The following is a 24,414-nucleotide window of genomic DNA, read 5'->3' as shown; positions in this document are numbered from 1 at the left end:
CCACAAGTTTTTTTCATAACAAACGACAGTTGGAGTTAACCTCCCAATGGTCGTAGCTAAAGCAAGAAGCAAGCTAACATTAGATGGCCAATGCTGAGCTAAACATGTTTACTAACCTCAGGTTACGCACCTATTTTGCATTCAGTGCTTCTTTTGGTTGGGCCTTGTTGTATGAAGTTTTAAAGCCAAAGGTTATGCCGCTGTTTGTTGTCTTCTCTCATGTGTGGCCGCGTGCATTACCATTGCTTTTAATTAAATATTTACACGGTGAGAAATGAGTCGTTAATTGAGTGAAAAGATAATGAGTGAGATTGAACAGAGTGAAGTGTACTTCTCTGTTTATTCTCTTTTCAAAATAATTGTAACTCAATTATTTGCTCAACCCCTCAGCCTGTTTTTATTTTCCATTTAACTCTTTTAACCCTGATTGTACACTGCACTGTAACTTTTATTAGTTTTTAATGTGTATTTTTTCAATTTCCCTATGTTGATTTTAAACCTTTTTATATTTCCCTGTTGTTGTTTTATGTAAAGCACTTTGAATTACCTTGTTGTTGAAATGTGCTATACAAATAAACTTGCCTTGCCTTGCCTTACAGTAGTTAATAAGCTGTCATTAGTTGTAGACGCAATGTACATTAGGCTACATGGTTGTGCTCTGTGAAAAACAGGTTACAGGTTTTTGTAGATCATGTAATTTTTTATTTAGTTAACGTTACACTGGGTTTGAGAGTCAGCGGGGTGTGTTGACTTACAGTAGTTAATAAGTTGTCATTAATTGCATTGCACATTACATGGTTGTGTTCTGTAAGTGAAAAACAGGTTACAGTTACATAATCCCTTATAGCTATGCAGTTTTATAAGCAGCCTGGATTAAACGCAGAGGTGATAGAACATTCATTATAACCATGAGTGACTTGAGACTTGACTTGAACCCTTGCTCAGAGACTCGAGACTTGACTTGGACTCTAGCTCAAAGACTTGTGAGCATCTCTGGGTTGTAGTGAGAGCATTGCAGTGTCAGGTGTGCGCAGCAGTAGCAAATTGTTGAGTATGAGGGCCCCATAGCAGAATATTTCTTAGGTGGTACCATAGGTGCATGTGTTAATGCTCTGGTCAAAGCCCTTTCGGACATGACAGTGCCAGTATTAATGGGCAAAGCCAGGGAAGCTGGTGAGGGACATACTAACACATTTCATACATTTCAATCAAAAATATATCAAATCATAAATCAAAAATGAGGGGGCCTGTGCCCCAGTATAGCTTTATGTCTAGCAACGCCCCTGTTTGTGCATGTCCGTTTGTCCATTACGTTTTTGTGTTTTTCTCAATGTATCAAGACCTGTGTTTGATTATGTAACTTTTTCATTGTGTCACAGTTGACATGGAGCTCTGTTTGGAAAAAAATAAATGAGAAAAGTTTCCTCATTAAGTGCTGTAGAGATGCCCTGAAGGTATGCACTCATTCCCCAATTGCTCCAGGGGAGCTTTTCAGGAGACAGCTTTAGAAAACTGTGGTTCTATTTGACAGCTGCCAGGTGTCATTATGTTTAGCTACATGAATCTTACACTGACCATTGCTGAAAAAGAGTGTGTGTACTCTTGACTGTTTCCTTAAAATTGTCTCCTGCCAAAGAAGGTTTCTACAAGTAGAGTAATTAGTAGTACATGGAATCCAGCATTACGCCATATTGCTTCAAAATGTCAGTTCAACTAGTGACAAAATTATGTAGCAAGTTCATATAGCAGAGCTATAGCAAGAGAGACCCTAGAGACAAATAGTGAGAATGATTTCCACTGCTTACTATGTAAAAAATAACAATGACATCTCTGCCAGAGATTGCAATGTAGAAGCCAACTTCTCTGTTTTGTCCATTTAGTTGGATCATTTGGTTCAAACAGGGTGTTTGCAAGAAGACATTGGGATGTGATCGCTAACGTCAAGTTTTGTTGTGGGAAAGACATGTAAGCTCAATAATCAAATTCTAAATTCGGTACATTTTGATTATCAGATATTAAACAGGCGCATCATCAAAATGTAATATTTAACATGCTACAAAAAACCAACCCAAACAATTTGATAACTTTTGACTTGTATAATGTTATCCAGATACTCAAAAGCTCAAAAACGCCTGTATTTCTTAAGGAAGCTTAAGAAGGCCAAATTCCCATGCCAAGTTCTTGTCAGCTTTTACAGAGGAGCAATAGAAAGCATCCTAACTGAAACCACTCAGAAGATCATTGGTATCCATCTCCAGAGCATCAGTGATATTGGAGAGGTGAGGTGCCTGCGCAGAGCCCAAAGGATACTAAAGAACAGTACCCACCCAGCCATAGCCCGTTCAGCCTGCTGCCTTCTGGGAAGAGATATAGAAGTTTCTGCTGCCGCACCACCAGACTGCAGAGCAGCTTTCCCCCCCAGGCTATCAGACTCTTAAACTCTAATTCATCCTCAGCACTGCTCGAATGATTACAGTTTATTTCTGTTTATCATTTTTAAAATTGCTTCTGTTTGAATGTATATTGTCTGCTATGTAGCAGAAGGGAGTTACAAACTCACTTTCACTATATAACCTGTTATATTGTGACAAAATAAATCTACCTACCTACCTGTACTTCAATACAAAAGCAGCTGTTGAAATAAAAGTATTATTTTTGCTATCGCAATGACAGAATTCCATGTGGAATGAATATCTAGATGTTCATGATTTCATGCTGAAATTTTGATCTAAAACAACAAAAACGTTTTCTGTTAATTATTAATCACTGAACACATGTAAACAGGATGTCGCTATTTTTAGAAGCACCTTTGATTAGGTGTGATGATAAACCAGCTGAGTCTTCTCTACAGGCATTTAGGGTGCGTTATCTATATCAAGCTGTGTTCACTGGCTTTTGACACTTTTTCTCCCAGTCTTTTTCTCCCAACTCAATGTCAATCAAACTCCCCCCATAAAATCACCATCTAGTGGCAGAACAAATTGTACATCCTGAATTCAGGGGTTGCACTTTGATGCATTCTAATTTATCACAGTGATGGACATGAATGTATGAGTTCTTTAAAAATCTATAAATTTCACACTATACCTATTTTAGAGTAGCATGTGTTTATGTTTAGATTTATTATTGGCATTGTCACAATAGGCTGCTTTACATGAGCCAGTTTATTAATGCTGGGAAATGTGCAACACTGAATGCAGTTTAATGGCTCTCTGCTCTGATGCTGTAGCTTCTTGCACTGTTATGATCCACTACTAGAACTGGCTGCCTGCAGCCAGCCTGTGATTGGTTTCTCATTTCCATACTCCAATTAACAACAAGCTGCTCTATTTCAGGTTCCCCTGGATATTATCAGTAACTTGCTTTCACAGTTCAGTAGATACTTTCCCAGACTGCACTTTTGAATGTTAGTCTGTTCGCTTTTTGTCTTTATTTTCTTTATTATTTGGTTTTTATTGACTATTGTGACATTTTGTAACCTTCTATTGAATTTTGTGAAGTTATAACTAATGAATTAGCAGTTCATGAATGAATTACTTTCAAAATGACATTTTTGGGGGGGAATTAAATGATAAAAATGTCCAAATTAACATGTCTTTATGTTACATTTACACATCACTAAATTATATTGCCATATGTCATTCAGGTCTATATTCATAATTTAGATATATACTAATAATTTAATATATACTAATTAAGCATATCATAAAGAAATGTATAGTTTGTTAACTTGCAGTGTTGATCTCTTGTGAGTTGGCATTCATTTTGCAAACATTTTGAATTTAGGAAAATAAAGTTTTCAATGTGTTACTTTTACAGATTCCATAGAGGACCAACAATACATTAATGACTTTAGCCACAAATAATAGCATGTATTGCAGTCATTCACCTCTGGCTTATAAAGCAAACAGGATGTTCCTCCCCTCAGATTGTAGGATGTGTCTTCCACAGAGGAGGGGTTCCAGCTTTGATACCGTGCCATGTGCACGGCAGCCTACTTCACAGGCTCTGAAGTGGCCTAAACTGTATGTGCACGTGTGTGTGTGTGTACTTTCATGTGTGACAGTAAGCCCGTAAGCCGTGGGCTTATCAAACAGCTCTGATAGCTCCTTCTCTGTCTCTCAGTCTTTGAAGCTACAGGAACAAGACAGTCTGTGGATGTGCCTACTGAATGGATTCGCTGAGAAAATCCTCAAATATCCCTTTACACACTTTTCATCCAAACACTTGATCTTTTCCTTCCTTTAAGTGAGAAAGTCCCCCGAGCTGTCGACTGGTACTCTTTTTGTCACCTTTCTGGCCTAACACACAGTAGCTTTCTGGATCTTTGCTGTACTGTTATTCAAAAGCTTTTGAACATCCTGTGTTTTATCACTTTTAAATAACTTTCTCAAGCAGACTACAAGAATCCTGAAATTATATTATGACACACTGTGTGTGAGTAAAGAAAGAATTTGACTTTTACAAGGAAGTGATTTAAATCTATTTGGAAATTGCCTAGATCTTGATCACTCTCTTTAGGCATCTATAGCATAGTGTATATTTGTATGTACTGTATGTATCGTAAAACTGTGTAGGCCTAATTGCTGTTCACCTTAATAAGGCACCAATTAAAAAGGGAAATAAAGTCCCAATTTGCTTTTCACAGCAGACATTTTGACTTGCCATGGCTGGAAAAGCATTACATCCATTGTCTTAATCTTTACCGCTTATCCTTAGAGGGTTGCGGGGGACCGATCCCAGCTGATATTTGGGGAGAGGCGGGGTACACCCTGGACTGACAAATCAATCAAACACAGTGCTGAAACTTAGAGACAAGCAGCCATTCTCGCTCGCAGTCACACCTATTAGCAATATAGAGTCAGCAATTAACCTAACCTGCCTTTGGACTATTGGAGAAAATCCACCCTGTCTTCCAAGCAGTCAGTGGTTTCACTTCATGTTAGTACAGTACTTGTAGTACACCACTTTTCCACAGTTGTATTTGAGTTTAAGTGTCTCCATGACGTATACTATTTTCTCAAATATTTGCATTTTTGCATTTTATAGATGCAACCATTACAGTTGTGTGACTCTGTCTGTCAGTGATGAAGTAAAAATGATCTCAGTAGTTCACTGTCAGTAGTTGCTGCTCTCTAGAGTAAACTGAGTGTCTTTTCTATAGGGAGCAGTGAATGAGTGAGCGGAGTGATTTTGGATATAGCATCATAAAAAGGCAAGACATTTCTGCTTTGAGATATCAAAAATTGTCCTACAGAAAACTGCAAAAAAACGTAACTTTATCTTACAACATCAAAAGGTATCAGGAAACTGGGAAGAATAAGAACATATGATTGATTGACTTAAATCCACCCCTAGAGGTGGGGATTTCATTTCTTGGGAGCTGATGCTGTTTTTTTGTTCCTTTGTTTGTCTACAATTGTCGTTGAGGCCACTGCTCATGAATGTCACTTTGAATGTCACTTTCTTCTTCTGTCTCACTGACTGGAACCAGCATCTGCCCATCTCTGCTACAAGTATCTGAGCAGGATTTTAATTCACCTTGCTAGAATAACGTCACTCGTAGTCACACACAGAAAGACACACAGACACACACACACACACACACACACACACACACACACACACACACACACACACACACACACACACACACACCACATGCAGTAAAAACTGAGGATAGATTATGTGCTTGGTGAAACACAGAGAATTAGTTCACTTTGAGGTTCAATGGTTAATATGGGTCAAGGGTTATAATCTGATTAAAATGCAGCTGGAGTGTGCAGATTGACTGCAGACAGTGATGTGGCAGTGTGGGTGTTGGGGCTTCAAGATGACCTCTTATCAGATCAGTTGTCTGACTTGCTGTTTTCATCATGACATGAGACGAAGGCCAAACCCTTGTCTGTTGATGCTGAATGATGCACAGCTGGTATATTGGTCCCATTTGTTGAGGTATCATACTGCAAGTGTACTTAACTGAAGGCTGACCATTGATAGATTACTTTTACTATTCCTTTAATTTTTAGCTATGAATGAATTAAGTGAAAACACATTTGAGTGATGGTATTTTATCTGCGTGCACAGCTTTTCTTATAACTCACTCACTCTAAGAATAGAGGGTTTCGTATGTTGTACAGATTGTAAATATTTAAAACCAATATTGTTTTACGGTTAGATGACTTTAGCATCACTGCTGAGAAGATGACATTTGCTTAAGACATTTTTCTGTATATGTGCCGCGGGATGCTTGCAAGCATTACACATGCAGAACTTTGTTACTTTTGTTTGTTTATTCAGACATGATAAAGAAAGTATAATTTTGTAGACATGAGCTTGTTAATGCCATTGTGCTCCATGATTTATGTGAAATTGCTTATTTAGTGCTATTTCAGTTGAATATGGCTTTCATTGAAAATACTTCTATTTTGATAGATTTCTTAATACAATAATTATTCACTCCGCTTTGTTGAAAGAATTTGTTGTTTGTACATCTCGTGCTAAAATAGGATATATTGTCAAACAGAAGGCACTTGCCAAACAACTGAAATAACGTAATAGTTGTACATAACAAGAGACTAAAAGCATTATGATTTATTTCTGTTGGTGTTATTTTATTAATCCATTCAGTATTTTATTGGAAAGATAAATAAACTATATACTTGGCAGCATATGTTGCTCCAAAACCTGTTGATATTGTTCAGCATTAATGGTGCCTTCACAGATGTGCAGGTTACCATGCCATGTGCATTAATTCACCCCAATATCATCATGGATGCCGGCTTTTACACTGTGCAATTAGAACAAGCCGGATGGTCCCTCTCCTCTTTAGCCTGGATGACGCAGCGTCCATGATTTCCAAACAGAATTTAAAATTTGACTCATCAGACCACAGGACAGTTTTCCATTAATGAGCTTAAATGAGCTCAAGCCTACAGAAGGCGGCAGTGCTTTTGGATGTGGTTTATATACCATTTCCTGTTTGTATGGTAGAGTTTCAACTTGCATCTGTAGATGCAGTGATGATCTGTGTTCACAGATGAAGGTTTTTGGAAGTTTTACGTTGAGAGACATTATTCTTAAATTGCTGAACTATTTGCCAGCTCAGTCTTTCACAGAGTGGTGAACCCCTCCCCATCTTTACTTCGGAAAGACTGGGAGGCTCTTTTTATACCTTTTGTTATGTTACTAACTTGTTGCCAGTGTTGACCTAATTAAATGTGATGGTGTTTTCTTTTAGCATTTTACAACTTTTCCAATCTTTTGTTGCTACTTTCCCAACTTTTTTGAAACATGTTGCTAGCGTTAAATTTGAAATGGGATCATAATTTTCCAAAAACACATGGTGCCTAGTTATGCTAGAAGAATAGCACTATTGAAAATGCACTTCTCCATAAGCTGTCAGCATTGGAGCGATGGAATTTCTTTTTTGCATTCCTAGTGTTTGACATTATTTCTTAGGACTGTCTTTCTGCTAGTGAGATCCTGGGTGGATGTCAAGCCTTACTCTAAGGATTGAAAATCTAGATATGAACTTTTTTCTCAACTTGTCTTGTGTAAGATGAGTGAGAATGTAATACACATCCCCTCCTCTTTCTTTTCAGATCATGAAGGAAGTGTGTCGAGCTCTGGGTAATGCAGCTGCCGATGACAGTAAATTATTATTGCTCAGCTCCGTGGGGACAGTCTTCTGCAGTGGCCTGGAGCCGTCGTACCTGATAGGGCGTCTGTCCACTGACCGCAGAAAAGAGAGCAGCCGCATCGCAGATGCCGTGCAGTAATGAGAAATCTGTTCACTATAAATGCCGACTCTATGACTTGCCATTAGACTTGACAGAGTTGGTATTGATCGTTCTGTGACCCCTTTAGGGACTTTGTATTGGCGTTCATCCACTTCAAGAAACCCATCGTGGTGGCAGTGAACGGGCCTGCTCTGGGCTTAGGGGCCTCCATCCTGCCCCTGTGTGATGTGGTGTGGGCCAGTGAGAGGGCCTGGTTCCAAACTCCATGTGCAGCCCTCCACCTGACCCCCTCTGGATGCTCCTCTTACACCTTTCCCCAGATCCTGGGTGTAGCTCTGGTGGGTCCCAGAAATATCAAGGCTTTTAGCAAATTTCACATGATCTAATTTGATGCCTCTTATAACCACCTGATAACCCTCTGTTTACCCAAATTAAACATTTGGATTGCATGACACATTGACCCTCTTTCTATCCCTAATGGCAGGCCAACGAGATGCTATTCTGTGGAAGAAAACTCACAGCACAAGAAGCGTGCAGCCGAGGACTGGTGTCACAGGTCTTCTGGCCAACCACATTTAACCAAGAAGTGATGCTGCGTGTGAAGGAAATGGCCTCGTGCAATGCAGTGGTAGGTCCTGATCAGACAACCCCAGAGGCTAAAGTGCTCCCTTGAATATAACCAAATGACTCTTTCCTCTTTCTGTGTGTGTTTTATAAGGTTTTAGAAGAATCCAAATACCTGGTGAGGAGTATACTCATGTCAGTCCTTGAGGAAGTGAATGAGAAAGAGTGTCAGATGCTGAAGCAGCTGTGGTGTTCAACCAAAGGACTAGAGGCACTTTTCAGTTACCTGCACAATAAGGCATATGAGAAGTGATCATCCACACCCTGAAAACTGATCAATGTGGGTTCAATGTTATCAGGGGGACATCCACGATGATAACACTGTGATCACAAACTTAAGGAAACGTTGCAAATTAAGGGTCTGTGTTTCCATCCATCAGCAGAGGGGATTCTTTGAAGTTCTGTTTGCTCACATGTCCACCGACAATTCCTTTATGATCATCTTTTGTAATGCAACTTTATTATTGGACCCATAACTGTCCATAATGTATGTTCTCTAGGAGTCAAAGAGCAAAGGGCCAAATGTGCATTGCTTAAATAAACACTGAAGGTTCTTCAGGGAGGTACAGTGTTTCTGTACATATGCGAGACTTATGTGTTTATGAAATCATCAGGATGTAGGAAATAAGTGTATGTCTGATAGCACATGATACATTGATGAAAAATATATATATATATATTTCAAGTGTGTAAAAGAGTTGCTTTCTGTATCTAAGATGAATTTTTCAGGATTGTCTTTAGTTATTATTGTTTTGAGTGGAAGTTTAAACCAAAGTTTGCGTAAATATGCTGGGTCTTACTCCTTACATGCACATTCCATCCTCTCTGCATGGACAGAAAAAAAATAGCCACAGATGCTCATACATGCTCATGTACATGTTAGTGGATCACATTTAGTGACACCTCAAACATGTCATCTTTTGCGTGACCATGAAATATCACGAAACATTATACATAAAAAAGGAAAACTGACACTTTCACACACACTTCATCGTTCATACTGCAAGTGTCTTTGTTACACAGAACAGACATCTTGTTTTCCATTAACATAGTCATCGTTCTCACAATCTTCAATGATTTGCTTCCGTTACATGAAATCAAGATTAATGCCCATGTGCTAATGAGACCGTCTGGTGATGCGTCAGTACAGGAAATAGCATCCTCATATGGATGCACAGCATGCGTCTTTAGTTCACCTGCAGTGAAAACATTATTATTCAAATTTTTCATTTTAATGGAGACATGTTTTAGTTGAAATTCACATCGAGTTTTTTTGCAAACCACAATAAGTGGAAATGGAGAACACTGGAAGTCTCATGTGAATCTTGGCACTAAATATACAAATGTGTCCATTCTTAATCAAATGGCATTTTGGCTTGAGTGCAAACTGGCTTTAGATGATTAAACGAATTGGTGGCACAAATCACATGGAAGGATTAGCAGTGGATTGTATCCCATTTTGTGTGAGCTACAAATCGTAGCCTTACATGCAGTACTGTGGTGGTTGATATGTATAACATGGCTTCCAAGTTATCAATGCAGATAGTAAATTGTGTGAAATGCGTGATTGTTTTTTTGAGAAAAAAAATCAGATGATGTGTTGATGTTACATGGCAGTCATTTCTTAGTTGTGTATTTTTATTTTTTTTAGAGCACGCAAAAGAGATGATAATTGCTTGATCCTCAAGTAATCACATTGTGACCACTAACTGTCAGTGATCAATATTGTGGAAATGCAACATGTCGTGTAGCTGGAGTTGTCCTTATCTGCATGTGATGATGAGAAAACAAAATATTACAATATTGCAATGTGTATTATATTTAGGAATCTATTTTGTTTTACCAAAAAATATAGATCTGTGAAAATTGTTTTGTAAAACTCAGAAGATATTTGTCCATTTTTTGCAGGTGTACACATGCAGTACAGAATAATATATAGATTGTGTAGACTGTTTTGTGTAACTAATTTCATGTAATATATTGTACATATAAATGTGTGTTGCCTGTCCTATGTACCTTGTATTTCAGGGTATGTTTTGTACCAACATTGTAAGTATTGTTAGAAATGGTGCAGTTTATTTTTGTATTTATTTGAGATAACTGTTTGGATGTGCAGTGCCATGTGGTGTCCTTTGCTCCATAAGCACCCCAACTCTCTTAATCACCCTTTCTAAATGATCCCATGAAAACTTTGATGATCAAAATGGGTCAGGGAAGCAGATCATGTATACATATACAATTTAAAAACCAAAATGTGTAAACACTAGTGTCACTTGGATGTTCACCTTTTAAGTTGACATTATCATGTTAAGTATTTTGTTGTAAATTATCAAAGGCATGTCAGATAACTTAATATATAATATTGTTGTTTACTGAGCTTTATAAGTATGAACAGATAATCAATAAAAGTATTTTATTTTTTAGATTGGAAAATATGAAGCATGTAAGACTTATTTAATGCTCCATGAGGTAGTTTAATTATTTCATCATCAGTTTCATTTGTGATTATTGCAGTTTAATTGCAGCAAATAATTAGTGGTTTGATGAAGTATTTTGAGGTAATAAGTTAAGTACTTCACTAAAATTAACAAAAACAACACACTTCCACTCATGAAAAATAAAACCTTTGTCATTGCATTATACTGCTCCTGAATGTATTCATTTATCCTACATTGCCAGATATCAGCTACAGAAAGCTCACAAAATCAAAATTGTCAATGTTCTCACCTGTCATGCAGTTTGGCCAAAAACTCCATTAGGTTTCAGAAGTTGTTGGGATTTGGGGATGTCTTTTTCCTTTTTTTAATGAAAGGGGCACTGCTTTCGCTTTTTTGACTAGACTCCACATCTGTTGGTGATTAACAGTTAGAATCCCCCAGTTCTTGGCTTTAGTGTCACATGAAGGGGTGAGAAGGACCTGTGTACTGCACAGCTTCACTGAATGCAAATCACTCGGGTCCACTGAGCATTAATCACACAGAACAAGACAGGGGTCTTTATGTAATTATTCATTTATTTATTTATTTCAATTTGTAAAATATTACAAACTCTGTTCAGTGTGTCACCTGATATAGAAAACTCTAGGAACTATTGGTTTCGCTTTTAGACATTGGATCCAAATTCTCCCCTTAGCATGTAATAAAAAGTTTTTATTTATTTATTACAGATGATTTGTTTTTGATGTGTTTTTTTCTTTTATAACCAGAATATCATGTATGGTCCTATGTATGTGTATTTCATCATTCATGTCTTTTTCTTTCCTCAGCACATCTTGGGGTGCCTTAAAAAATCTGTCAACAATCCATACGTTGTGATGGGTAGAATGAGCCGCTTCAAATAAAGAAACAGCACTTTCACATTGTGTTTTTTTTATTTCTGAAACCACTAACTTTTGTTGATAGTTATCAAACAAATATTAAATACTAAAATCATTTTATCAAAAAGGGAAATGTGTGTAAATACAGGTTCTCAAGGCAATACCCCTTTTACTAATGGCTATCGTACTGCAATATTTAACAAAGTATTCAGGTATAAAGGTACTGATCTTTAGTCCACATTCTGAAACACTTTTTAGTCACATCTTTCGGTGCTACTATTGTAAGTACTTGTCATTTCCTGAGTTGGTTGTGAAAAAGTAGGAGTCCTTCTTATTGATCTAACAGGCACGCTATAAGCAATTTTTTAAAACAAAAAAACAGAAGAAGATGATGATCTTTGGGAACAATACCCTACATGGTGAAGAGAAACCAGGTTTAAAGAGTCCAATTACTACTACTTCAGAGCCCTCAAACACATCTCATGCTAGTCACGCAGCAAATGAAGATGGCTCAGGTGTCATTTCGTGAACTCTCAGTCATGGGAACACCAGGTCATCGAAAGAAGAGCCAGTAGACGGCCAAATAGATCGAAGAGGCCTTCCATAATCAACACTGCAAACCATCCTTAGACAAGGGGAGGTGCAGTTATTGAATGAAGACCATGACCTCTAATTATAAAACTATTAATAACTGGACATTTAAGCTTAAATTGTCATTACATTTTCATCAGGGTTTCTGCACGGTTTGATACTACATATAATTCAAAGTTATACAAGGCCAAAGTATGAAAGTAAAAGAAAATAGAAAAAAATAACTTTTATAATAATAAAAGCATTTAGCAATAAGAACATTTATGTTGGTTTGCACTAATAGTTGTATATGGGCTTCAACTTAAATGCATTTTTTGAAGTTTAGGCATGATTGACAGCGACAGCACAGTAGAAATAGTCACAACAATTCAGCACCCATAAAGTAGGGCATTATAAAAACCACAAATTGATCATTTAAAAAAAAAAAAGGAGGGAGAGAGAGCGTGCAAGTATGGACAGAAGTGTTGATGTCACTGGCAGTCACAGTTGGGGGTGCTGAGAGGAATATAATGAAATAATACTAGATGGTGCACAATATTTGTGTTTTTCGTATTCAAACAAATGGTCAGGACAACTTATATCTAATAGTTATTACCAACAAATTACAACCAGCACCAACAGCAGCCACATCAGCTACACAATCAACAACAGGGACGAATGCATGAAAATTGAAGGAGATGAAAAGGGAGAGACAATGCCCAGACAAGAAAAAGATGTGACATACGACCAGTTCGTTATTATTATAATAACGCAGCGCTGTAAGGATACAGACGTTTCAGAGGAGACGAGCATACATAATGCAGGTCTGTCCATCACTGTTAATAGAGACTCCAGTCTGCAGTATAGTTCATACACTTGTACACTGATGAACCATAGACCTGTAGCCTAACATTAGGCTTCATGATTAAAGAATGGTTTTCGCACTTCTGTCCATACTTGCAGACTCTTTCAGTCTCTTTTTTATTTTCAATTCATATTGGTGGTTTAAATAATGCCTGGTTTTAGTGGTGCTGGGCATTTGTAAATTAAATGAATGACCACTTTTTAAGGCCTTTAAGTGTTTGTCAAGGATGTACACTATATCAAAGCCAGAATGGATTCTTAAATAAACAGATAATTTCACTTTATTTGAAATAAATTTAATGAATCAATATGATTCCCCATTCATTCAAACAATGCCTATGTTCAATATGTATGTTCGCACCGAGAGTAACCCAGCCACTGGTCATCCCGTTTTACTTGCATCTTTGACACCCTGAAGTGGACGCTCCCCGTTTTCATGAATAAATCAGAATATTCCTGCAAAATAATGGTTTTAAATAAAAGGTTCTGCCACCAGTTACACTAATCTCTTTGATAGAGCTGCAGTGTGCTGCTAACAGAGGGGAAATACATGATAATCCCCAACAGCAATCTTTAATCCAAAGTACTAGATGCTATTGTTTTTATGTTGACCTAAAATGTTCCGGTACCACTGCAAGTTTTATTCTGTGCAGATAATAAAAAGTCAAAAGTGTGTTAGGAGGGTTAAAGTATACAATCCCAAAATTTATATAACTTATTACACGTGTTTTTCTCCGCAAATATCAAACACATATAGTGTCTTAGCATGGGAGGCCACGGTGTCCTGCTTCATTCAATGTCCCAATATCTAAATAGTTTTAAGTGTCAGGGGCAAAGTTGCAGTAAAATGTCCTTCACAGATGCTCCTTGGGCCCTTCTTTCAGCCGCCTTTTCATCTCTTGTGCATGCTGCTTACTGCGCTCCCGATTTTCCAGTCGCTATTGAATGGTAAGGAAAGAAAACATAGATTTAGAAAAACAAAACAGAAAAAAGGCCTGTAGCCAAAGCGCTTGTCTTGTCGTATTCACAACGTGCAAGAAACTGACCTCTTTCTTCAGACACTGACGCATAGCGCGATCCACATCATTACACGTGCCAAAGAACTTCAGGACATTGTGCTGAGGGTAACACAAAACAAGATTTACATTGGTGTGGTTTTTTTTGTGTATATAAAGCATGCAGCAAAACAAGAATTTTAAAGTGTGACATACCTCCGTGTGGCACTGCCTCAGACGAGTTATGAGTTCATTGCACTCATCCGTGTGCAGGTGAGGTGACAGGTCAGGGTGCATGCTGAGTTAAGGGCTTACTGTACCACTGCAGCAATACTGGAAAGCCACAAACAAGAGGAGCACTGACTGAGGAGCATGAGTTGATAATTACTGTCAGAGATGTTATTTGGTGGCAACATGTTTGAACTGCATCACATGCAGCTAGGTTTTCCCTTTAACACAGTTTTGCTTTGTACTGTAGTGCGCTTTCCCATTACATAGTGATTTGCTGAACATCAAATAAACATACCAATAGACTGCACCTAACAGTTATTTATTTCATTTTTGATTTGTGTCTTCAGTCTATTAATAATTATTCAGTCTACAAAATGTCTAAAAATACAGTAAAAAATCCTCAAATTGCTTGTTTTGCCAGCCTAAAAGCCAAAGATAGTCAATTTACAATGATGTAAAACAGAAAAAGCAGGATATGCTCATATCTGATCAACTGTTTCTGCACTACTTTAAATACACTATAATAATGTATATATTGTCTCAGCTTTGTTACACTTATGTCTTCTAAAGGATACTAATGCCTCCCCATCCCTCTCCTTCCTGAGCTGTCATTGTGATGATGGAGTTTGTTTTTCCACTGGTCACTTACCTGCAGACACACAGGGGTTACACAACACTGTAACAAATGCATTGTCATGGCTTTGTAAACCGCCTGCATTGACCCTGTATCCTATATAACCATGTTAACAGTACAGCCTGGACTAGAAGACTCTGGATCAGGGTAACGTTACATAGACTGTGAGTTGTTCGGACATTTGGTTGCGTTTTGACACGAGCTTGTATGTAACATATTAGCTAACGTTAGGTTTGCTCACAACAGTTGCAATACATACATTATATCTGTTATATTAGAAGCTTTTTAACAACACTGTGCACTTCCAGCTGTAGGTAACTGTGACAGCAGAGCTTACCAGTGGAGAAGTTTTCCAGCAAATCTCGGTGAAATGTCACGTTAGCTAACTGCGAGGTCTTAGCTAACGCGAACTGTAACAAGATAAACTACTGATGGTTTCGTCTTTCTCGTCCTCGCAGAATAACGGCGCGGGTTACTCTAATGCCTCTACAACGTCGGCTACATCTGCTGTTGTTGAACTGACATCAATGTAACCTACAATAACAGCATGGACCTCTAGGACAAGCTGCTCACTTCAACACCATAGCACAACACTTGACACTTTCGTAACTGACAGCGAATTGAGTGACAATGGTCAACGACGAATAAGCTTCTGCTTTTTTCCTCAATCCACCAATGGCGTGCGTTCTTCTCACAAAAGGTGGGATTTCTGCTGACGGAAGTTTACAGGAGATACAAGAGGTTTCCCCGTGGTACTTCCTTTATTGCATATCGATGTAATTAACGTCATTATTTTGCCAGATGACCTTTATAAGAAGAGGGTACAATTTGTGCTAAGAAAAATATTTTTATTATATATAATAATATTTAGCCAAATGAAAAGTCACAATGTCATTGATGCTTATAAGAAACGGAGCACGTAAGATAAAACATAATAACGCTTAATTGTAGAGAAAAGAAAAGAAAGGTTAAGGTTCATTTTAAGGCATCAATAAAATTATACAGTTTTTTAACCTATTTTCTTCTCCATTCTACAATGCAATAAATGCAGTGAAGACAGTAAATAACAGCTATGTGTTTTAATACATTTATATTTGTGAATGAAATATTTACCCAAGATAATTAAAGTAGCAGTTTGTACCAAATGTGATGTTATCTCTAGTACAAATTTTGCTACTAGTTGTTCTTCTTACTGCTGTTGTGACGGCTAACTTACAGTTTATATGCAATATTATTATATATTGCAGTATTATTTTAGTTAAAGGCAGATGTCAGTGTATGGACATCAATTCTTGATTTGCATGATTCTATTAAACAATTCTGCATTTAAAGCATTTTAGAGACGATGACCCTGCTCCACTGTTCCAGTTTAGTGGACAAAGGGTCCAGTCTGTGCTTTACATGCAGCTTGTGGCCTTGACTCCGCCTGGACTGGGAGCTTCGAGCACTGGGGGAGTGTTTTTTTACACAGAAGCTTTGGACCGTTGGGGGAGGAAGTTTAATAAAGTTAATAAACTTTATTTAAGCTTTAGGGCTAATAAGGCCAGTAGCTGCATGACTAACTGAGCTAACTAGCTAACAGCAGCTACAGTTAGCTAGTGGTTACATTAGCAACAAGTAAATCTATTTGTCCATCAGGAACCTCCATAAATCACAAAGAGTTGTGGCAGAGCAGCCAGAGGAAATATTTTTCCCCCATAAAATTTGATCCAGTGTCACCAAAATGAGAGAATAAAGTTATAAAGTTGTGTTGTTGTTGTGCTCTGGAGGCATCTCTCATTTTTCCAATCTAATTCCTGTCTCATTTGTGCTCTGATAAAACACATTGGTCTTTGCAAACAGAAATTATGTACATGTTTATGCATAAGGAGCAGGGAAGTGAGATGTGTAAACAAGGTCTGTAAGAAGAATCCTGCTGAGAGTGACTGTGAGCAAAGCTGCTGGGCCTGATAACATCCCTGTCTGTGTACTACGAATTTGTGCAAACCAACTAGCTGATGTTACATTTAAAACATATTGCTGTACTAGGACTGTTCCACCTGCTTCAAGACAGCCACCATCATCCTTATATGCAAATAATCTGCAGAGTCTAGCCTAAAAAACACTCACCCCCATTCTGATGAGGTGAAAAACTTGTTCTTCAGCACATCAGAAAACAACTTCCCAGCCAGCCTGGACCCTCACCAGTTTGCTTTCACAACCAACAGATCCACAGAGGATGCCATCTCCGCTGCCCTCTACTTGTCTTTACACACCTTGAAAATAACAACACCTACAGAATGCTGTTCGGCTCATCATTGAACACAATCATGCCATGAATCCAACGTTTCGCTCTGGATATAACCCAGGTTTGTGTGCTTAGCCCCCTCTTGTTCACCCCATGACTGCAATTCCCGACATGGAGAGAACGCTCTTGTAAAGTTTGTGGAAGATACCACCATTATTTTTCAAATAAATTCACAATCTTCAGCATTACAGAGAACTGGTGACGAAAGCTCAGAAATGACTGTTTTTCTTAAGGAAACTTAAGAAGGCAAAATACCCGTTCTCATCACAAACTATCATGGGATGTGCACAGCCCAGTACAGGAGGGCTCTGCAACGGGTGATTAAAACTGCCCAGAACATCATTGGTACTCATCTACTAAGCAGTGATATTGGTGAAGTGTAGGTTCCTGCACAGAGCCCAAAGGATAGGCTACTAAAAGAAAGTACCCACTCCAGCCACAGCCTGTTCACCCTGCTGCCGTCTGGTAAGGGATACAGAAGTATCTGTTGCCGTACCACCAGATCACAGAGCTGCTTCTTTCCTCAGGTTGTGACACTCCTCTGCACTCCACCACAACCACCAACATGTTCCCTGGTTCTGCTGAATGATTGAAGCTAAACTGGTGTGGGCTGGGTTAGTACTTGGGAGACCCACTTGGAAAACAAGGTTGCTGCTGGAAGTGTTGTTAGTGGGCCAGCAGGGGGGCAACCTTCCCCCAGGTCCTAATTAAAAAATCCCCAGTACCCCAGTGAAGGGGATGATGTGTTGTATGAGAGGCCGTCCTTCAGATCAGATGTTTAACTGACACTGTGTAATAACCCAGTGTAATTGCCTCAGTTTCCCTCCCTCTCCAGCTCAAGTTGATTTGTGATGAGTGTCCTGGTGCAAAATGGCTGCAGTGCATCACCCAGGTGTGTGCTACACATTGATGGTGGTTGAGGTGAGTTTCTCCACATCACTCTGAAGTGCTTTGAGTATTCAAGATAAAGTGCTACACAAATGTAATCCATTATTACTATTAAATAAATTACATGGAACTTTACATTGACATAGCACATATTGCACATACTTTCTGGGTGTATAGATAGGCTATACATGTATATAAGTAACTGTATATATTTTTTATTTTATTATAATTTAATTTAAATACTTGTGTGTATATATGTCATAGCATGATGGTGCTACAACTTACATTTCACTGTGCAATCATGTGTTGTCAAATGACAAATAAATGAACCTTGATAGCTTGATACTTTTAAGTACATTTTACTGATAAAACTACATCACTTTTACTGAAGTAGAATTTTGAAAGTGTTTTCAGATTGTTGTATTGGTATCTGAATACTTCTTCCACCGCTGTGCAGTAGTTAGGTCCTATAGTAGTTGCAAAGATGCTCTTGTCACTGGCAGTGGTATCAGCAGCGGCAGTACTAGAGGTACTACCCCTCCAACACAAAAGAGGGCGCTAAAGGGAGCGCGTGAGAATTTTTGGCAATATGTGATTGGTCGATTCGTGTGCTGTTTTGTAGGCGGTTTGTTTGTAATTTCTAGACTGTACTTCTGCCTGACCTGCTACCGTGCGAACTGGACGGAGCTAACGGTTTAATTACACAAAAAAACTATCTTCCTTATACCGTAGCTAATCTAGATATTGTTGTCTGAAGAAGAATGGATGACTCTATGAAACGCTTACTGCAGCGACTCATAAGACGGATACCGACTCAAATGCTAAGAACAACACTGGACAAGTGGGGCCGTTTGACTGTGGCGCAGCAGCAATCCATGGATTTTACTCAACCAAAGTGGGCATTAACGGAACAACTACTCTCCATGTGCGAGGTATGCGGCGCCTTTCTGAAAGATAAGTTGGTGTGTTAATATACAGTGGGCGTGAAATCCATATTCCCACGGTTAAAGTTAACGTCACTTGAAATTAAACGTTAATGTTACTTGTCAGTAGGCTAAGTCACGTTTCAAATTAATTTTGTTTTATCTATCTAACGTTAGCGTTGGTATGAATTTCTCACTTATTTTCGTTACAGGAACATAAGTGGACTGTTAAACACATCACAGAACTCGAGATGATCTGTAAGTCAAATTAAATTATTTGACCCATCTAATGTTGACATTGCTGTCAGTAGCATAACTCTTTCTGCCTCGCTTTGGTGTAATTATCTTTCAGATGTCATTGACAATCCAAACCAGGGAATGTGGTATGCCTTCCAGCTCATGGACCCCGAAGGTATGTTAAAACAAGAATATAAAGTGGTGTGAAAAAGTGTTTTTGCATGTTCGTCACTGAAATGTTTGAGATCATCAAAGAAATTAAAATATTAGACAAAGATAACACAAGTAAACAAAAAATGCAGTTTTTAAATGAAGGTTTTTTATTAATTAAGGGGGAAAGAATCCAAACCCACATGGCCCTGTGTGAAGAAGTGATTGCACCGCCCCCGTTAAAACATCAACTATGGTTTATCACATCTATGAGAAACCTGAGTTCAATTTCTCTAGCCACACACGGACGTGATTACTGCCACACCTGTTCTCAATCAAGAAATCACTGAAATAGGACCTGCCTGACAAACTGAAGTTGACCAAAAGATCCTCAAAAGCTAGACATGATGCTGCAATCCAAAAAAATTCAGGAACAAATGAGAAACAAAGTAATTGAGATTCATCAGTCTGGAAAAGGTTATAAAGCCATTTCTAAAGCTTTGGAACTCTAGCAAACCACAGTGGGAGCCATTATCCGCAAATGGCGAAAACATGGAACAGTGGTGAACCTTCCCAGGAGTGGCCAGCTGACCAAAATTACCCCAAGAGCGCAGTGACGATTCATCCAATAGGACACACAAACCCCACAACAACATCCAGAGAACTGCAGGCTTCACTTGCCTCAGTTAAGGTCAGTGTTCATTACTCCACCATAAGAAAGAGACTGGGCAAAAATGGCCTGCATGGCAGAGATCCAAGACGAATACCATTGCTGAACAAAAAGAACATTAAGGCTCGTCTCAGTTTTGCCAGAAAACATCATGATCATCCCCAAGACTTTTGGGAAAATACTCTGGACTGAGGATGCTGAAGCTGAACTTCTTGGAGGGGGTGTGTCGCATTACATCTGCTGTAAAAGTAACACAGCATTTCAGAAAAGTAACGTCATACCAACAGTAAAATATGGTGGTGGTAGTGTGATGTTCTGAGGCTGTTTTGCTGCTTCAGGACCTGGAAAACTTGCTGTGGTAAATGGAACCATGAATTCTGCTGTCTACCAAAAAATCCCGAAGGAAAATGTCCGTCTATCTGTTCGTGACCTCAAGCTGACGCGCACTAGGGTTCTACAGCAGGACAATGATCCAAAAGACGCTAGCAAGTCCATCTGAATGGCATAACAAAATGAAGACTTTGGAGTGGCCTAGCCAAAGTCCTGACCTGAATCCGATTGAGATGTTGTGGGATGACCTTTAAAAAAGCAGTTAAGGCTTGAAAACCCTCCAATGTGGCTGAATTACAACAAGTCTGCGAAGGTGACTGGACCAAAATGCCTTCCCAGCGCTGTAAAAGACTCATTGCCAGTTATTGCCAACGCTTGACTGCAGTCGTTGCTGGGTGGCCCAACCAGTTATTAGGTTTACGGGGCAATCACTTTTTCACACAGGGCCATGTGAGTTAGGATTTTTTTACCCCCTTAATAAAAACCTTAATTTAAAAACTGCATTTCGTGTTTACTTGTTGTCTCTGTCTAATATTTCAACTTGTTTGTTCTGAAACCTTTTTAGTGTTACAAACATGCAAAAAAAAAAAAAAAAATCAGGAAGGGGGGCAAAAAACTTTTTCACACCACTGTACATGTTGTACCATGGACGGCTGAACCTTTTTTCTTTGTAACCCAACACTACAATCTGCTGGTGGTCTCACAGCTTTCTTTTTGGTTGAATGTTTGGTTACTTTAATCAGTCAAATAACCTGCTTTAGTCTGGAGTCATCTGTTTTACAGCTGTAATGTAAGGGTAACATTGAGCATATTGTGACACACACATTCTTTGTTTGTTCCAGGAAATTAATAGCAATATTGTAATTAAGTTGAGTTTACACTACTATCTAACCCATTATTTATTATTGGCTGCAACATTGAATACAGTATGTGTCCCTTTTCTTTTTTTTTTAAATGTATGTTATATTCTCTCTTTTCCAGATGATGCTCACTCTGTAGAGCTGACGCAGTTCAAGGAACAATTTAAATGTCACCTCAGTGAGCTCGTAAGACATGTAAGCCAGATATTCCTTCTCACATAAATTAGGAAATCTTACCAATTGTTGCATCATTCATACAGGTTATGGCTTTCTCTGATTTTGACATTGCATTTAAGGTGTCTGTCAAAATGAAGAAGCACACAGATGAAGCTGTATGGATTCGGATTGCATGGGGGGACAGCTTCTCTGGACCCAACCACCTGAAACCAACATATGTTGTTCACCATCTTCAAACTCCTTATGTCTTTGTGACCAGCCTGACTTCAAAGCAAAAGCCACTGTTATACCAGGTGAGGAATGAGTTTTATATTTAATCCTTGACACTGTTTGTGCAGTTGCCAGGTAGCTGGCTATTTTTATTTTTTATTTTTTGCTGCAATCTGTCAGTTCCCCTCTAAAAGAGTAATGTACTTTGCAGGCCTTGGTTCTGGCCACTAGATATCAAGCTATCAAGGATGCTAACCTCAGTGGACGGAAACTCACTGACATTAGGGACCTGCTGATGAGGCAATATCAACAGGTAAGCCTGCCACAAAGCTCTGTAAGCCCTGGTTTTTCATGACATTGCTGATAAGCATTAGAGCATGTATTGTCTGTCACTGAAGTCTGCCATCATGCACTGGAGAGTTTGACATTGCAGTAAAACTATCTTATTGACCTTGATGACCACCTGTTTTAAGAAAACTTTAAATTGCCATGTTCACCCTTTATGCACCTCAACGACTCTTAAAACCTTTTGTAGGAGAGTGGAAGCTAGATTTATCCCTAATACTTAATATTGATAACAAATCTTTTACAGTCTTGAAGTGAACTGTGAAAAGCATCACACATTGTTTTCGTCCCTATTTTGATGTCTGACATTAAAGGGAAGTGCTGTCTGAACTACTTCCTGGTTAAAGTTTGATCTTTGAACTGAGATTTTTTTTGTGTTGATGTATGCAGTGTTTTCCCTTTTCAAATGAGTGGTTTGAAGCGGTTTGCTGTAACCTCCCTATTTGTCTGAATGGGTGAATATGGTCAGAATTGTCGTCATTTCAGCACCATCACTTGGTATGGCCTTATAACACATAAGGAAAATTAGAGATGCACAACAGGCCGGTTTTTAGCTGAACTGGTGTATATTTTGAGGGGGGGTTTTTGGGTGGATTTGAACCTTATTTCTTCTTTTTTTTTTTTTTCCCTAGGTGTTTCCCACAAAGTATCCCAGCCCTCTTGCAGAAAGGAACCAAATTGTCTCAAGTATGTTTATCAAATCACTTGATCTGATTAAAGCTACTTTAATATTTTAATATACACTGCACATGCTTTGTGTGAAATTTCACTTTGTGCATAGTGAATATATTAGCTTTATTTGTATTTACAGACCCAAACATCGAAAGAGAACATGCTAAGTCTGCAGAAAACAGACTTCAGATGGCCTGTGAGGCCTTTGGTGAAGGAATGTTACCTCAACTACAGTCTGCAGTTTACAAGGTACCCTGACGCATGCTTGTGTTTAAAATACTGAGTATAGTAGTTGAATATCAAAGTAAAAGATTCTCGCTATATGTGAGTTCAAAGATTCAAAAGTTCAGCATAATTCTGCAGTGATCATCCTGTTTTGTGCTCATCTTTACTCAGCTGGAGACAAAATTCAGAGACCCCACCAACAAGACCATGACAGAGCGGGAGGAGCCCTTCAGATGTGTTGTTAAATTTGAAAGCACCAACCTCCTGGAGTCACTAAAACACTGTGCATCTTCAGGTACCTGTCTACCACAGCCTTGAAAGTAACCAGTTGTGATTTAGAAAGAGAATTATATCAACATTGTAACTCCTTTTAAAAGAGAGAACATTGTCAAATGGTTTGTGCTACTGGCAATTCCATAAATGGCCACAAGAGGGCGCACAAATACACTAAAGGAAATATCCCTAGATTGTTCATGAAGTTTACATGATTCAACAATTTCAGAAATAATTGTGATTACAAGGTTTGTTTAGTCATTACAAATCTTTATTTTCATTTTATAGGAATTTCCTCCACTCCTGTCACACCTCTGCTCTCATCTATTCCCCTAAAAGGAAGGAATTATTTTGTCATCACAGACAATGTCCCTGGTCCCTCCTCACAAACGCACCAACCACAGAACTGAAGAGTGACGGACACTTGATTTTAAAGGACTCGCAGTGTTGCCTGTTACTTCTACCACATCCAGTCCACCCATGGATTGCTTTTCTTTAACCATCGACTATCATTGATCTCCTTGTTTAAAATAGCTCTTAAAGTCATTGCCAATATATCAGTAGTTGGCAACAGATAATTTATCACTTACCTTTTGTTTGTGTGTAAGTGGCAAAATGTTAGTGCTGTCAAATTTTATATAGGCCCAAACTGAATATTAAAGCAGGATTGTTAATATTGTTTGTAATGTGTCACTTTTAATTTTATTTGACCCCACACACTTGTATCATTTTGTCTTTTTCTTTTTCAGCATTTATCAGCTATATTGTGGTGGTGGTGGGGGGGGGAAATGTGTTGTAGTGTATTGGCTGAAGGTCTGCTGGAAGTGAACTTTAGTATACTAGCTCCACACAGTTTGGCATTTACAGTCCTGGTTTCAATGTTAATTTAACTCTCCTGTCTGTGCGTAAACCATTTAAAGACTGGGTAATTCCCCCCCCAAGTCTGTCTTAAAACAACAGTACATTAAAGGAGGTATTTGTTTATCCTCTCCATACAGGCAGTAAAAAGATCCCTTCTAAATACAACAAAGCTATTAGAGATGGGGTACAAAATCCAGTCCTTGTTCCGTGCTGCAATGAAGTTCAGCTAAAACTGTCTGAGTTAGCCAAATCAAGTGGGTATCTCCCATTATTAGTGTAGGCCAAAAGTCCATCTATCCTACTATGGCCCCTGCACAGGTTATCCTATAG

The 24,414-nt window shown here is 38.5% G+C and overlaps 3 protein-coding genes across 4 annotated transcripts in view; 2 read left to right on the top strand and 1 right to left on the bottom strand.

Annotated features, from left to right (window-relative positions):
• Positions 1–11,722, top strand: part of LOC123958950 (chromodomain Y-like protein 2) — a 54,575-nt gene extending 42,853 nt beyond the window's left edge. The window contains exons 4-7 of the mRNA XM_046032741.1: positions 7,605–7,777; positions 7,870–8,080; positions 8,227–8,370; positions 8,461–11,722. Coding sequence (XP_045888697.1) covers positions 7,605–7,777; positions 7,870–8,080; positions 8,227–8,370; positions 8,461–8,619 — 687 coding nt within the window. The 3' untranslated portion in view covers positions 8,620–11,722. The remainder of the gene's footprint in view (positions 1–7,604; positions 7,778–7,869; positions 8,081–8,226; positions 8,371–8,460) is intronic.
• A 1,657-nt stretch (positions 11,723–13,379) lies between these two features.
• cmc2 (C-x(9)-C motif containing 2) lies at positions 13,380–15,622 on the bottom strand. 2 transcript variants are annotated; one of them, XM_046032743.1, is made up of 5 exons: positions 15,314–15,622; positions 14,918–14,991; positions 14,328–14,398; positions 14,163–14,234; positions 13,380–14,054 (listed from the first exon to the last, which is right to left on the bottom strand). In XM_046032743.1, exons 2-5 carry the CDS (start codon positions 14,952–14,954, stop codon positions 13,971–13,973), a joined length of 264 nt encoding a protein of 87 aa, XP_045888699.1. In that variant the 5' UTR covers positions 14,955–14,991; positions 15,314–15,622; the 3' UTR covers positions 13,380–13,970. The 2 variants fall into 2 exon arrangements, with proteins under 2 accessions (XP_045888699.1, XP_045888700.1); XM_046032744.1 differs by lacking the exon at positions 14,918–14,991 and having other exon boundaries at positions 14,328–14,444; positions 15,314–15,615.
• Positions 15,623–18,782: 3,160 nt separating this feature from the next.
• Positions 18,783–23,902, top strand: cenpn (centromere protein N). The gene is made up of 10 exons (XM_046032740.1): positions 18,783–19,083; positions 19,287–19,332; positions 19,427–19,486; positions 21,443–21,516; positions 21,618–21,791; positions 21,920–22,021; positions 22,686–22,740; positions 22,865–22,974; positions 23,122–23,245; positions 23,512–23,902. Exons 1-10 carry the CDS (start codon positions 18,913–18,915, stop codon positions 23,631–23,633), a joined length of 1,038 nt encoding a protein of 345 aa, XP_045888696.1. The 5' UTR covers positions 18,783–18,912; the 3' UTR covers positions 23,634–23,902.
• Positions 23,903–24,414: the final 512 nt, after the last annotated feature.

The sequence above is a fragment of the Micropterus dolomieu genome, linkage group LG20 (genome assembly GCF_021292245.1).
Source record: "Micropterus dolomieu isolate WLL.071019.BEF.003 ecotype Adirondacks linkage group LG20, ASM2129224v1, whole genome shotgun sequence".
Taxonomy (NCBI): Eukaryota; Metazoa; Chordata; class Actinopteri; order Centrarchiformes; family Centrarchidae; genus Micropterus; species Micropterus dolomieu.
Note: the sequence above shows the minus strand (reverse complement) of the source record. Positions and strands in the feature narration are given on the sequence as shown.

What these genes read in the sequence shown, in the direction of transcription:
- cenpn (XM_046032740.1), top strand. Translation starts at nt 18,913, where the DNA reads ATGGATGACTCTATGAAACGCTTACTGCAGCGACTCATAAGACGGATA. An exon ending in CACAGAACTCGAGATGATCT is followed by an intron (nt 19,333 to 19,426) that starts GTAAGTCAAATT and finishes ATTATCTTTCAG; the next exon opens with ATGTCATTGACAATCCAAAC. An exon ending in AAGGAACCAAATTGTCTCAA is followed by an intron (nt 22,741 to 22,864) that starts GTATGTTTATCA and finishes TTGTATTTACAG; the next exon opens with ACCCAAACATCGAAAGAGAA.
- cmc2 (XM_046032743.1), bottom strand. Translation starts at nt 14,954, where the DNA reads ATGACAGCTCAGGAAGGAGAGGGATGGGGAGGCATTA. An exon ending in AGAGGGATGGGGAGGCATTA is followed by an intron (nt 14,399 to 14,917) that starts GTATCCTTTAGA and finishes GCATGCACCCTG; the next exon opens with ACCTGTCACCTCACCTGCAC. An exon ending in TGAGGCAGTGCCACACGGAG is followed by an intron (nt 14,235 to 14,327) that starts GTATGTCACACT and finishes TGTTACCCTCAG; the next exon opens with CACAATGTCCTGAAGTTCTT.